Source organism: Tenrec ecaudatus, chromosome 1 (assembly GCF_050624435.1).
Source record: "Tenrec ecaudatus isolate mTenEca1 chromosome 1, mTenEca1.hap1, whole genome shotgun sequence".
NCBI lineage: Eukaryota > Metazoa > Chordata > Mammalia > Afrosoricida > Tenrecidae > Tenrec > Tenrec ecaudatus.
The window spans coordinates 23126658-23140723 of record NC_134530.1 but is presented as its reverse complement, the minus strand read 5'-3'; the positions used below and the strand labels follow the sequence as shown (position 1 = coordinate 23140723).

Sequence of the window (14066 nt, the reverse complement as noted above, 5' to 3'; positions counted from 1 at the left end):
TTCTCCCTCGGATGGCCTGGGGTTTTCCAACTGCTGGCTTTAAGGTTAGCAACCCAACTCTAACCACTGCCAGCTCTGGGCTCTGTTGGCCCACCCTGCAGGTGCAAAGCCTTGGCGTCACTCAGGGAGCTGGCCCACAGTAGGTGCTCCCTGAGTGAGGAACCCTGCTGTCCCCACAGCCCCACGGGCAGCAGCCGCTACGCCTCGTCTGGAGAGCTGAGCCAGGGCAGCTCACAGCTGAGCGAGGACTTTGACCCCGAGGACCAGAGCCTGCAGGGCTCAGAGCTGGAAGACGAGCGCGACCGGGACTCCTACCACTCATGCCACAGCTCGGTGAGCTACCACAAGGACTCCCCGCGCTGGGACCAGGACGAGGAGGAGCTGGAGGAGGACTTAGAAGAGGACCTGGAGGACTTCCTAGAGGAAGAGGAGGAAGAGTTGGAAGAGCTGGAGGAGGAGGAGCTGGAGGAGGAGGAGGAGGTGCCCGAGGATATTGAACTGGCTCGGGGCAGCTACTCGGAACGGGAGGAACCAGCCGTGACCGAGTCCAAGGACTTCAAGCGCATCAGCCTCCCGCCGCCGGCCACCCCTGAGAAGGAGGACAAGGCTGCCGCCCGGCCGACCGATGCCCCTGGTGGGGCCAAGGGGGTCCCAGAGCCCGTGGTGCCTGCGGAGGGGCCTCCAGATGGACGGATCCCTGAACCTGAGCCCCCCAAAGCAGAGGAGAGGTGAGGGGAGGAGACTGGGGACACAGGGGTCCTGATGGGATCAGAATAGACCTGGGAAGGGGCAGAGGTTGTCTGGGGTTTGTGGAAGGGATTGGAAGGAACAGGGTGCAGGCTGGATTCGGGAGGCCGAAGGAACTGTAGGGGTCAGATGGGACCGGGAGTAAGATGGGATCTTGGGAGTAAGGAGGGTCTACCAGGATTGGAGAGGTCAGAGAGGAAGCGAGGGAGTTGACGGTCCCAAAGAGGTGCTGGTGGGCGGGGCCAGTCTGAGGGATCACATGTGGGAGGGAGCACTAGGAGGGCTAGCATCCCTCTGAGGAATGGTTAGAGACCCGCTAGAGCAGTGGTTCTCAATCTGTGGGTCGCGACCCCTTTGGGGCTCGAACGATCCTTTCACAGGAGTGGCCCGATTCAAAACAGTAGCAAAATTACAGTTATGAAGTAGCAATGAAAATAACCTTATGGTTAGGGGGTCACCACCACATGAGGAACTGTATGTATTTCAACGATCACAGCATTAGGAAGGTTGAGAACCACTGCTCTAGAGCCTCACAGCCTCAGCTTTAGTTTTAGGCCGCAGGATGAGGAGGGGCAGGACTCCATGTCCAGGGCCAAGTCCAACTGGCTGCGAGCCTTCAACAAGGTGCGGATGCAACTACAGGAGGTGAGTGAGAGCCCCGCCCCGCTCGCCTAGCCCCATATCGCTGGAACCAGCCCAAGCCCCACATACATTCAGCTTGGCCACATCTCCCATCAGCTCCACCTAAGTCCGGCCTGGCCCCACCTCCTACTCCACACACAGCCAGGCCAGGCCAGATTCTGCCCACACACAGGCTGGTCACCCACGCCATTCCCCAGGTTGGCTAGGCCCCATCTGCTCACACCCTGGCCATGCCCCCACCTGGCCCCACCCCAATTACAGGTTGGGTCTCAGCTGAGATCTGAGCAATGAGCAGAGCCTGGTGGGCAAAGAGGACAGGGAAGGCACCAAAGCAGGTGAGCCGGCTCCAGCAAAGGTCCAGGGAAGAGCGAGTCAGTCCCGAGAGTGAGCTGCAGGGAGCCCAGGGCCTGCTCCGACTGCCCAGTGTAGCCCTTGCGGATCCTGGGGTTACACACGCAGCATGATGCTGTTGGTGGAGATAATACGAACGCATTCCCAGGATTGAACAATGAGACTGGGGTCGCTGTCGTGAAGACCCCACCCCCATTTTATAGATAAACGAACTGAAGCCCAGAATTAGCCAGGGAGCTCTCGAAGGACACACAGGCAGGGTGAGGGTGAGGGCTCAGGCCTCTGACCCCCAGTCCAGAGAAGCACAGAAGTGGGCATGGAGGCTGCCTTGCCCTGGCAAGGTGTCAGGACAGTTGCACTAACCATGTCTGTCTGTCCATCCTGCAGGCCCGGGGAGAAGGAGAGATGTCGAAATCCCTCTGGTTCAAAGGCGGGTGAGTAACAGGCTCGGGGAGAGGTTTTGAATATGAAGCTCAGGCCAGTATGCCCTCTGGACCTAACGAAACCAGGATGGGGTGGGAACACATTTATGAGGGACACAAACCAGGCTTGGGCCAAATAATATAGTCACTCTCAGGCGGCACTTCCCAGATCCAAGTGTAGAAGACAATAACAGGCTTAAGCCTCTCAGCAAGCCCATTTCACAGATGGGAAGAGTGAGTCCAGAGAGGTTCCTGCCTGGCCAGGGCCACCTGCATAATTCAGGCCCGTTTGCCTCTAAAAATGACTTACAGCAACCCATACCATCCTTACAGTTGTTCTCATGTTTGAGCCCATGACTGTAGCCACTGTGTGTATCCGCCCCTCGAGGGCCTTCCTCTCTTTCACTGCCCCTCCACTTTACCAAGCGTGATGTCTTCCAGGGACTGGTCTCTCCTGATAACATGTCCAGCGTACGTGAGATGAAGTCTCGCCATCTTTGCCTTTAAAGAGCATTCAGGCTGTACTTCTTCCAAGAAAGATCTGTGTGTTCATCTGGCAGGCCATGGTATTTTCCACAGTCTTCACCAACACCATAGTTGAAATGCACCGGTTCTTCCCTGGTCTTCCTTATTCAACGTCCTCAGCTTTCACAGGCATAGGAGGCCATCGAAAATACCATGGCTTGGATCAGGCACACCGTCGTCCTCACAGTAACATCCTGGCTTTTCGACACTCTACAGAGGCCTTGTGCAGCAGATTTACCTAATGTCATGTGTTGTTTGATCTCTTGACTGCTGTTCCCATGATCACTGATTGTGGATCCAAGCAAGAAGAAATCTTTGACTATGTCAATCTTTTCTCCATTGATCAAGATGTTACCTATTGATCCACTTGTGAGGATTTTGCTTTTCTTTACAATGGGTTGTAGTCCATGCCAAGTGCCTATGGGTCTGGGTTGGTTCAAATTTCCACCCTTTTGGCTAGGAGTTGAGCACTTAGCCCCTTATGACACCCAGGTCATCATGGTTGCCACGAGTTGGGATTAACTTTATGGCAACTGGTTTAGTTTTGGTGTGTCCACACCAGCTTTGAAATCACCTCCCTGGACAGACTGAAGTATACACATGGGTCTCCAATGTGGAGCCTCAAGAAAGGCCTTATTGATGCTTCATATTATTTCCTCATTGCTGTCAAGTTCGATCCGACTCCTGGTGACCTTCTGTCAAACCCAGCGCAACATTGCCCAGTCCTGTGCCAGCGTCTTTGAGCTGTTTGAGCCCACTGTCCTGAAGTGTCATTGTATTGCTTAGATTAGTTTTAGAGTTGGTGAAGTCAAAAGCTCACACAGTTGCAGTGTGTGTTACTGCAGCATTTCCCAGATGAGGAAGGGGTGGCCCAGAGGAGGATGAATGATGTTTGTGTGAGGACAGGGATGGGTGGGTGGGGGGGAGCCTGGGACCTCAACAGACCTGTGTGTGTCTCGCAGCCCCGGAGGTGGCCTCATCATCATTGACAGCATGCCTGACATCCGCAAGAGGAAGCCCATCCCCCTCGTGAGCGACCTGGTAAGTGTCTACCCCACCCCCCCTGCACTGGACAAGTTCATCTGGAGCAATGTGTAGCCTGTGTTACAGCCAATGCAGTCCTGGGGCTGTGGGCTGGCAAGGTCTTTTCTGGGACTAATGCAATCTCGTTTCTACCCCATCTGCGGCATGGACACGCAGGCCATGGTGAGTGACCATGATGGGACCTCTAAGTCTCCCTTCTAGACCCCGCCCCACTGGGAATCTTCTAACCTACCCCAAATCCTTGGGAGGTGGGGGGCGGGGCTTGTCCATGGGTGGGAAAGAGCGCTAGCTTGGCCCCTGCCATTGTGGATGACTTTGTCCAGAGGGGTTCCAAATCCAGTCCCTTGTGGGGGGTAGGGAGGGGGTGGAGAGTACAGTCAGTCAGGAAGGAGGATGGGTCTGCCGCCATTGGCCATGAGGCCCTCTAACCCCGGGGCCCATGTCTTTTCCCCAATTCTGTGTTGCTCCTGCCTGCTTTTCGTGACCTGCTTCTAATTCGTGGCCAACCTTGGATATGTGGCTGACCGACCCCATACGTGACTGTGGATTCGGTCCCGGGTGATGTCCCATGGGTGTCCTCGACCCCTCTTGGCCACAGTCCCTAGTCCAGTCCAGGAAAGCGGGCATCACCTCAGCCTTGGCCTCCAGCACGTTGAACAACGAGGAGCTGGTACGTGGGCGCCTCCCCAGACCGCGGGTGGGATGGACCTGCGAAGGGTTTCCTGGGAGGGGCTCAGTCTCCCCTGAGCCGGTGGGGAGAAGTGAGGGTCGTGGGCATGCCTCCCTTTGGGAATAAGGCAGCTGCCCGAGTGAGGTCCTGGGGTTTCTTTGTGCCCACCTTCCTATGAGGCCCACGATGGCAACCGCTCCCGCAGAAAAACCACGTTTACAAGAAGACCCTGCAAGCCTTAATCTACCCCATCTCGTGCACGACACCGCATAACTTCGAGGTGTGGACGGCCACCACCCCCACCTACTGCTACGAGTGTGAGGGACTGCTGTGGGGCATCGCGCGGCAGGGCATGCGCTGCACCGAGTGCGGCGTCAAGTGCCACGAGAAGTGCCAGGACCTGCTCAACGCCGACTGCCTGCAGCGTGAGGGCGGGGCGGCGCACCGAGGGGGGCGGGGCGGCGCGCTCGGCCGGCCTCTCCTGGGCGGAGCTTGGGGCGGGGCTCTGCTGAGTGAAGGCGGGGCTGAGAAGGTGCGGTGACAGAGGGGCGGGGTTCTGCAGGATGGGATCGCGATAGAGGGGCGGGGATGAGGCGGGGACAGGGACGGGGATTTGGCACATGGGGCGGGGTCAGAAGGGTGGGTGGAACTCAGTTTAGGGTTAGGGCTCAAGCTGGCTACTGTGTGAGGCGGAGCAGGGCAGTGGAGGGGGCTCTGCTGGGTGGGAACAAGGAAGGGGCAGAGGGCGGGTCCGAGATAAGGACGGTTTCTGGAGGAGGGGCTTCGAGGCGAAGGGAGGTCCAAGAACAATTAGCGCATGAGTTAGGGGACAAGGGGAGGAGGCCTGGGGCAGGGATCCGAGAGGGGCGGGTTCAATAAAAAAGGTTAGGGGGCGTGTCCCAGAAAGGGGTGGTGCAGAATGGGCGGGGACTCTGAGAGCTGAGAGCTGGGGTACCTATCCCCCTCAGAGGGGAGGGGATACCTATGGGGAGGTGAGGGCTGTGAAAGGGGCCAGGTACGCGGAGGTGTCTCCTGGCGGCGACAGCAGCCCAAGCTCTCCCAGGGGTCCCCCGGTGACCGGTCCTCTATGGTCTCGGTCTCGCAGGTGCGGCGGAGAAGAGCTCCAAGCACGGGGCGGAGGACCGCACGCAGAACATCATCATGGTGCTCAAGGACCGCATGAAGATCCGGGAGCGCAACAAGCCCGAGATCTTCGAGCTCATCCAGGAGATCTTCGCCGTGACCAAGACGGCACACACGCAGCAGATGAAGGCGGTCAAGCAGAGCGTGCTGGACGGCACGTCCAAGTGGTCGGCCAAGATCAGCATCACCGGTGAGGCCGGGGGCGGCCCGGCCCTGGGTGGCAGGAGCTTGCGTGTGTTCCCGTCATCCTTGCTTGATAGACCTTCGTGCTTCTCGTGTGTTCTGCTCATTGCTCCTGCATTTGGACTGCATATTGCAGCGGGGCGGAACTCCGCAAGGCCCAGGAGGCGTGGCGAGTTGACACAGGGTGGGAAGGTCCCCTGCAGGGGGTAGGGCCCCCCAAAGCGATACTTGGGGCACCTGGGCTCAGAAGGGCGGACACCTAGCTCTGAATGGTCCCTTACGGGGGCAAGGGCGCCGGGGTGTTTTCTCCACAGCCAGCCTCATTTCAATTTCCCGGAAGACAGCTTCCAAGATGAGGATTTCAGGGGGTCATGGTCAGGGGGTTGGTAGTGCGGTGGGTTAAGCGTCCAGCAGCTAACAACAAGCTTGGTGGTTCCAACGCACCGCAGCTCCGCAGAGGGAGAAAGATGAAGCTTTCCGGGTGCCAGGAAGATTTACAGCCTCGGATCCAGAAGAGATCGTTTAATCTTGTCCTATTAGGTCGCAATGGATCGAAGGAAACGTCAGCATCGACTGGGTTTGGGTCACCTGGGAACCCCTGTGGGGAATAGGAAAGTGTGACAAGGGCAGGGGCGCCAAAGAGCAGGTGACCCTGAAACCGGAGCTCAGGCAGGCACATTTGGGAGGTCTCAGCCCAGGGGTGAGGAGGTCCCACCAGAACAAAGACCAACGGCCAGGTCACAGGTGTGCCCTGGAGCCGTGTGTGACTGTGACTGCCCAGACGATGCCAGGTGGGCCTCAGCCACTGTGCCCATTTGTGTATTTGTCTTTTTGTGTGTCTTCCAGTCGTCTGTGCCCAGGGCTTGCAGGCAAAGGACAAGACGGGATCCAGTGACCCCTATGTCACCGTCCAGGTCGGGAAGACCAAGAAACGGACCAAAACCATCTACGGGAACCTGAACCCGGTGTGGGAGGAGAACTTCCACTTGTAAGTGGGCGGCCCCTCCCCTGACCTGAGCCCCCCGGAGCACCCTCCCCCTCACCCCCTGCTGACCCCCCCTTCTCCCTTCCCTTGCAGTGAATGTCACAACTCCTCGGACCGCATCAAAGTGCGTGTCTGGGACGAGGATGATGACATCAAATCCCGAGTGAAGCAGAGATTCAAGAGGGAATCGGATGACTTCCTGGGGCAGACCATCATCGAAGTGCGGACCCTCAGCGGCGAGATGGATGTGTGGTACAACCTGGGTGAGCCAGAGGGTCCTGGAGGGGCATGGGAAAGAGCCGGAGACGGGTGTGGTTGGGGGTGGGATGGGAGTGGGGAGGCGGCCAATCTGGTTAGGGAGGCAGGGCCCGGGAGCCCAACAGGAGGGCCAGGAAGTTACCCAGTGTGATAAGATTCCAAAACCCTTTAGTTAGTAAGAGGAGAGAGCCTATGTATCCCAGTCTGATTGAGGAGGCACAAGCAAGACTTGGGAGGACTAGACCAGGAACCTGTCTAAAATTTTTGAAGCGATTCTGGGGAATTCAACCTGATGGGAGAGGCAGGACCTAAAAGCTCAGTCTGGGAGAGAAGTGGATCCAAGGAGACCCAGATCTAGGAAATTCATCTGAATGAGGAAGCAAGGCCTGGGATCCTAATCTGGGGAGAAATGGGGTCTAAAAATCTCTAATCTTTCCTCCCCCCAACTATCCTGACCCCAGTTCTGCCTTACAAATCCGGCTAGACCAGAGAATTTACATGGGTACAGATAAGATCTGGAAACACAGGGACTCCAGAACAGATAAGCCCCTGAGGACCAATAATGAGAGTTGCAATACCAGAAGGGGAAGGGGATGGTGGAAGGAGGAAAGGGGAGCCGATCACAATGATCTACCTATAGCCCCCTCCCAGGGAGACGGACGACAGAAAAGTGGGTGAAGGGAGACATCGGTCAGTGTAAGACATGAAAAATTAACAAGTTATAAATTATCAAGGGTTCATAGGGGAAGGAGGGAAAATAAACGAGGAACCGATACTAAGGGCTCGAGTAGAAAGAAAATGTTTCGAAAATGATGATGGCAACATTTGTACAAATGTGTTTGACACAATGGACGGATGGATGGATTGTGATAAGAGCTGTATGAGCCCCAATAAAATGATTTTTAAAAGAAGAAAGAAATTCTAATCTAAAGAGTATGCTATGCAAACCTGGGAAGCTGATTTGAAGCAAGAGACCAAGCCTTGATTTCAGGGTGCTGAGTGGGACACACACACACACACACACACACACACACACACACACTTGCCATCCAGTCAACTCTGACTCATGACGCCCCATGTGCTTCAGAGCAGAACCGTGTTCCTGAGAGTGTTCCTCTGCTGTGATCTCTCAGAAGTAGATTGCCAGGCCTTTCTTCCGAGGTGACTCTAGGTAGACTGAAACCTCCAGCCTTGTGGCTATCAGTCAAGCATGTTCACCTTGCACACACTCACAGACAGAGTAAGGGAGCCCAGGGCATGCCGGCAAGTTCTGTCTTTCACGCTGCCGTCACCTCTGTACTGCAGACAAGCGAACTGACAAGTCGGCTGTGTCGGGCGCCATCCGGTTGCACATCAGTGTGGAGATCAAAGGCGAGGAGAAGGTGGCCCCCTACCACGTCCAGTACACCTGTCTGCATGAGGTGAGGCTCGGGGCTGGGCTGGCCTTTGAGACCCACGGTGGTCTTGTGGTCCACCACACCTCCACGTACCATGCTTACCTGTCCTGGCCCCAACTTCTTCTCTCCAGCCACACTGTCCACACCTTCCTGCACACCTGTGGCTATTTTTTAAACTATCCCCATTGTCTGGAAAACCTCTCCCCATCCATCGAGGTCCAGCTTCCAGTCCTCTCCTCTGAGAAGCCCTTGACTTGACTATATACACAGACTTTCACTGCCCAACTCGAGGCCTTCCCATCATCTCCAGTCATGAACACTTGGGGGCAGGCTGCATGTGTGTGTGTCTATTTCTGCTGCCTAGGAACTCCGGGAGAGAATTGCATCCCCAAGACATCGCTTGATGAATTAATGAGGGATTCGGTAGATGGTTGGATGGGTGGATGGATGATGAGTAGATAAAAGGATCAGTGGGTGGACAGATAGATGAGTTGATGAGTAGGTGTGTGAAGGGATAGATGGGTGGATGATGGAGAGACGGAGGAACAGATAGATGTGTGGTTGAGCTACTGAGGGACAGATGAACAAATGGGTGAATCTTAGAGTAGATGGAGGGACGAATGGGTGGACATACGGATACTCCATGTATGGAGAAGTTGATATATGGATAGATAGGCGGGTCGATGGGTGATTGAATGCATGGGTAAAGGATGAACTGATGAGTGGACAGGCTAAATTGTGGGTAACTGATGTGGTGGATGGATGTGGTCGGATTATGTGTTAGAAGGAAGGATGAGCAAATGAATGGATTTTCGGATAGTTGACTGGGTGGGTGGGCGGGTAGATGATGGATGGTAGTCTAGATGAGGTGAATTGGAGTGTGTGTGATTGAATGGATGGGTGGATGGATGGATGCAAGCATAGATGGATTCATGAATAATTAAATTGATGGGTAGATGATGTGAGCTGCCTCAGACCCCACGAATTCTGAGCCCTTCTTGTCCTCGTGCCCTCTTTACGACAACATCTCTCCCCTCCCACTCGGCAGAACCTGTTCCACTTCGTGACGGACGTGCAGAACAACGGGGTCGTGAAGATCCCAGATGCCAAGGGTGATGACGCCTGGAAGGTTTACTACGATGAGACAGCCCAGGAGATCGTGGATGAGTTTGCCATGCGCTATGGTGTTGAGTCCATCTACCAAGCCATGACGTGAGGCTGCAGGCCGGGGTGGGCATGAGGGCATGGCTCAGAAAACTGGAGAGGGCTGGGAGTCACCAGTGGGCACCGGCCAGATCTGGAATAGCGGAGCTTGTAGGGAGGATGGACCAGAGAAGAAGTGGGCAAAGCGGTGCCTGGTCCCCGTGTCAAGTAGAGCCCTATGAGCTAGAGTGAGAGGGATGTGAGAGGCCTCAGAGTTAAGCCAAGGAAGCCAAGAGGCACAGAAAGACAGACGGCGAGAAGCCAGGACAGAAGGAGGCAGGGAGAAGGGGAATGGCTGAGGCGGGGGAGGGGGGATCAAGGGAGGGGTCTCTCACAGATGCTGTCTTGGGGATAGTTGGGGGAACATGGCCCTTCCTAGCAGGACGCTGGGCCCAGTGCCTCCCACTCCCTCCCCCCAGCCACTTTGCCTGCCTCTCCTCCAAGTACATGTGCCCCGGGGTGCCTGCCGTCATGAGCACCCTGCTCGCCAACATCAACGCCTACTACGCGCACACCACCGCCTCCACCAACGTGTCTGCCTCCGACCGCTTTGCCGCCTCCAACTTTGGGGTCAGTGTCAAGGGCTTGGACGTGGGGAAAGAGGGGGGGTCCCACTGCATCTGGCCAGACTGCATGTGGTGCCCAGGACGAGACTTGCTGTGTGAATTGGTGGCACCTGTCACTTTCCCCCTGCATCTCCATTAGCCCCTCTGTAGAAATGTGATGACAAGTGTGGGGACATCTTGAGTCCATGGTGGGAGGGGTACCTTCCGTGTGTACCGTGCCCGGCTAATAGGTGGCCACCATGAGCTGCTACCCTTGACCTCAGAGTCTTCTCCATTGTCCTCCCTCAGAAAGAGCGCTTTGTGAAACTCCTGGACCAGCTACATAACTCACTGCGGATTGACCTCTCCATGTACCGGGTAAGGCCACGCCCCGTGACAGGTCCCCCGCCTTCTCCGTCTGTGTCAGCAGGTCTATTACCACATGGAGTCCCTTCCCCAGACATGTGGACACACACACGCATCAGTACCTCTCCCAAAGAGCATGGTGCATCCAAGCAGACCCCAGACATTTCCAGGTTCACTCATTGACGGCCCCTCAACACCCCTCCTGAAACTTGGGGACTTTTGGATTGTTGTTGTCGTTAGTTGCCACTGAATCAACTGCAAGTCATGGCCACCAAATTGTCACCCAGTCCTGTGCCGTCTTCATGATCATTGGCAGAGCCGACTCCACCGCTGTGCTTGTTTCTTGAGTTCATTTTTGGTTTGTTTTTTTGGTAGTGCCTTTAGGGGACTCATCTTCCAGCAGTCTATTAGAAAGTATTCTGTTGTGATCTATACAATTTGGGGGGGGGGCGGGGCTAATTTTCAGAAGTAGGTCCCTAAGGTTTCTGCCCCCAGTTTCTCTTAGTCTGGAAACGTACCTACCATGGGTGACCCTGTTGGCTTTTGGAAGCCTAGTGGCAATTTTTCCATCATGCTAACCACACACCAGCTGCCACAGGGTGACACATGGGTGGGCTGTCTCCCACCCAGGTGGGCTGTCTCCCACCGGCCCTGAGCCTTCTTGCATAAGCCCGCTTCGCCTCTCATTCCCTAACAGAATAACTTCCCAGCCAGCAGCCCGGAGAGACTCCAGGACCTCAAATCCACTGTGGACCTTCTCACCAGCATCACCTTCTTTCGGATGAAGGTAGGCAAGGGGGCCCAGCTCCATTCGCTCTCCCAGGAGGCATCTGGGGTTGCCCAGACTCCCAATGTCCAGAACAAGTCACATCTCTCCTGGAGAGCGCTGCACTTCGCTAGGGACCCTAGTCTTTCAAAGAGCAGCGATTCTCAACCTGTGAGTCGTGACCCCTTTGGTGGGTGAACGACCCTTTCACAGGGGTTGCCTAAGACCATCGGGAAACATATTTCCGATGGTCTGAGGAACCAAGATACTGCTCCTCTGTCCATCTCCAGGTGGGTCCGCCCACATACAGATACGCCCACATATGAGTACCCAGAGTGAAGACTGTTACCCATGCTACACCATGCTTCAAGACAAAATTTCATTTATTGGTCCTTAGAAACAAATATTTCACCCTATCTAATGACATATTGTTTCTGTGATTCATCCCTATGCTTTAATGATGTTCAATTTGTAACCATGAAAATACATCCTGCACATCAGATACTTACTTGATGATTCATAACAGTTGCAAAATGACAGTGAGCAAGTAGCAATGAAAATAATGTTATGGTTGGTGGGGGGTGGGGGGTCACCACCACCTGAGGAACTTTATGAAAGGGTGGCAGCCTGAGGACGGTTGAGAAGCGCTGCCTTAGAGCTGCTTCCTGTGCCAGCAGGGCTACCTGTGCCTGTGTCCCTGCCTTGCTCTAGGTACAAGAACTCCAGAGCCCACCCCGAGCCAGCCAGGTGGTGAAGGACTGTGTGAAAGCCTGCCTCAACTCTACTTATGAGTACATCTTCAACAACTGTCACGAGCTCTACAGCCGGGAGTATCAGACCGATCCAGTGAGGACTCGGGGTGGGGCAGCGGGGTGGTGGATGCCAGCCAGTCCCCGACTCAAGTCCTAGCTCTGTCTCTTCCCAAATCGTTTAATTGTTCTGGACCTCAGTTTCATCTCCTGTAAGATGAAGGTCATGAACCCCCATGTCCATGGACGGGAGGAAATGTAACAAGATAGGAGTGTCAGGTAGACTGTGGTTACGTGCTCAGCACTTGGCACAGGGTAGGCGCTCAGTGAGTTCTGTCTGAGTTCAGCTTAGTTGAGTAGAGCTATTGTTCAATAAAGGTGGAGTTGAATTGAATTTATTTAATCCAGTTCAACCCAATTGTTTTAGATTTTTCAATAAACATTTATCTACACATACAGTATCCCAAGATAATAAATAAGATCTCAAGGGTCTTATATAAGCTGGTAGGGAAAAGGATGCAGAAATTTACAACCCAGAGTGATTAATTAATACAAGAATGTAGGAGGCAGAGGAAACGGGGTGGGGGGCTACCGATGGCCCCTACTCTGACTCAGCCTTTCCAATGAGTGATAAGACAAAACAGGCATTCAGATATGCTATATTTCATTTGGTTCATTAACAGTCAATTGGATTGACGGGTTGTATGTTTAACTGGGTTCAGGTGAACGAGATTATACAGAGTTACCTGTAGTTCAAGTATAACCAGTTCTAGGTCATTTATTTCCAGATGGTTCACTCGTTAAAACGGATAATTAGGGAGTAGAGCTGAGCTGAAATGAGAAGAATTGGTAGACTTTCAGCCATTTTCATGCTTTTGCCTCCCATTGAAGTTGTTCTTGATTGGTTGAGTTGGCTTCGGTTAGAGTGAACTGGATTGATGAGGTAGACTCAGTTCATTTGATTTGGGTTGGGTTGTACCCATTCCAGTTGAGTTTAGCTACATTTGCTTCTGTTGATTAAAGTTAGGTTGAATTGACTTGAGTGTGTTAAATTGGGTTGTTATAGGGAGAATTAGATTGGGTTGAGTTAGATTGAATTGGTTGAGTTCAGTTGAGGTCAATTTTTCCCCCATGATTGTAACTTAGGTTGGTGTTGATCTTGGACAGATTGCTTAGATTCAATCCAATTGCATTAATTTGAATTGAAGTCCATCCAGTTAAATTTAATTCTACTCCATCCAGTGGAATTGGCCCAAGTCTAGTTGCACTGAATTGACCCTGAAGAAAGTTAATTTCTGTTAAGCTAAATAGGTGTGATCTGAATTCATTTTTATTCCATTTGGTTTAGTGGAATTTGAGTCCATTTCACAAAGTCAAATTTCCTTCATTTTTATTCCATTTCATGAGTTAAGTCTAATTCACCTTCATTGAACTGCCTTATTCTGGACTATGTGTGGGTCAGTTGATGCGCGTTCAGTTCCTTACCACGCAGACATCCTACCTGCAAACATGTCTTCACCAAGCCCCTCCTCATCACTATTGAACTGCCTGAGGTGCCCTTCACTGAGGTGCCCTCATGACCAGTGTCTCCGCCTCCTCTTTCAGGCCAAGAAGGGAGAAGTTCCCCCAGAGGAACAGGGTCCCAGCATCAAGAACCTGGACTTCTGGTCCAAGCTGATCACCCTCATCGTATCCATCATTGAGGAAGACAAGAATTCCTACACCCCCTGCCTCAACCAGTGAGTAGTGTGTCTGTGAATTTCTCTCTCCGAGGAGGGCCGCCACATGAGTATTCATGCAACTTTGTGCCGTGTGTGTAGAGATGATCAGGTCTAATTGTGGTATAGCTTACACATGAGAGCATATGATTTTGTGGTATGGTGGTGGCCCAGGGTTTAGCTGCGTATGTGTATGGTTACAGAGCACAGTTAAATCTGTTGTGTCTTGGCTAATGATATATATTGTATAATTATATAGGTGAGTAGACACTTTTGGTTTGTGAGTTTGGGTGACTGTTGGAATTTTCCTCCATGTGTAACTGAGTGAGCTTGTTTGTTCTCTTAGAGCTCC

At 53.6% G+C, this 14066-nt stretch overlaps 1 protein-coding gene across 3 annotated transcripts in view; it reads left to right on the top strand.

Moving 5' to 3' along the window:
- Nucleotides 1-14066, top strand: part of UNC13A (unc-13 homolog A) — a 76259-nt gene that overhangs the window by 32918 nt on the left and 29275 nt on the right. For all 3 annotated transcript variants that reach the window (XM_075548860.1, XM_075548865.1, XM_075548854.1), the window contains 16 exons: nt 180-728; nt 1296-1392; nt 2128-2174; nt 3650-3728; nt 4330-4401; nt 4607-4826; nt 5507-5734; nt 6574-6715; nt 6806-6975; nt 8276-8391; nt 9416-9579; nt 9990-10140; nt 10425-10493; nt 11179-11268; nt 11959-12093; nt 13602-13735. In XM_075548860.1, coding sequence (XP_075404975.1) covers nt 180-728; nt 1296-1392; nt 2128-2174; nt 3650-3728; nt 4330-4401; nt 4607-4826; nt 5507-5734; nt 6574-6715; nt 6806-6975; nt 8276-8391; nt 9416-9579; nt 9990-10140; nt 10425-10493; nt 11179-11268; nt 11959-12093; nt 13602-13735 — 2463 coding nt within the window. The remainder of the gene's footprint in view (nt 1-179; nt 729-1295; nt 1393-2127; nt 2175-3649; nt 3729-4329; nt 4402-4606; nt 4827-5506; nt 5735-6573; nt 6716-6805; nt 6976-8275; nt 8392-9415; nt 9580-9989; nt 10141-10424; nt 10494-11178; nt 11269-11958; nt 12094-13601; nt 13736-14066) is intronic.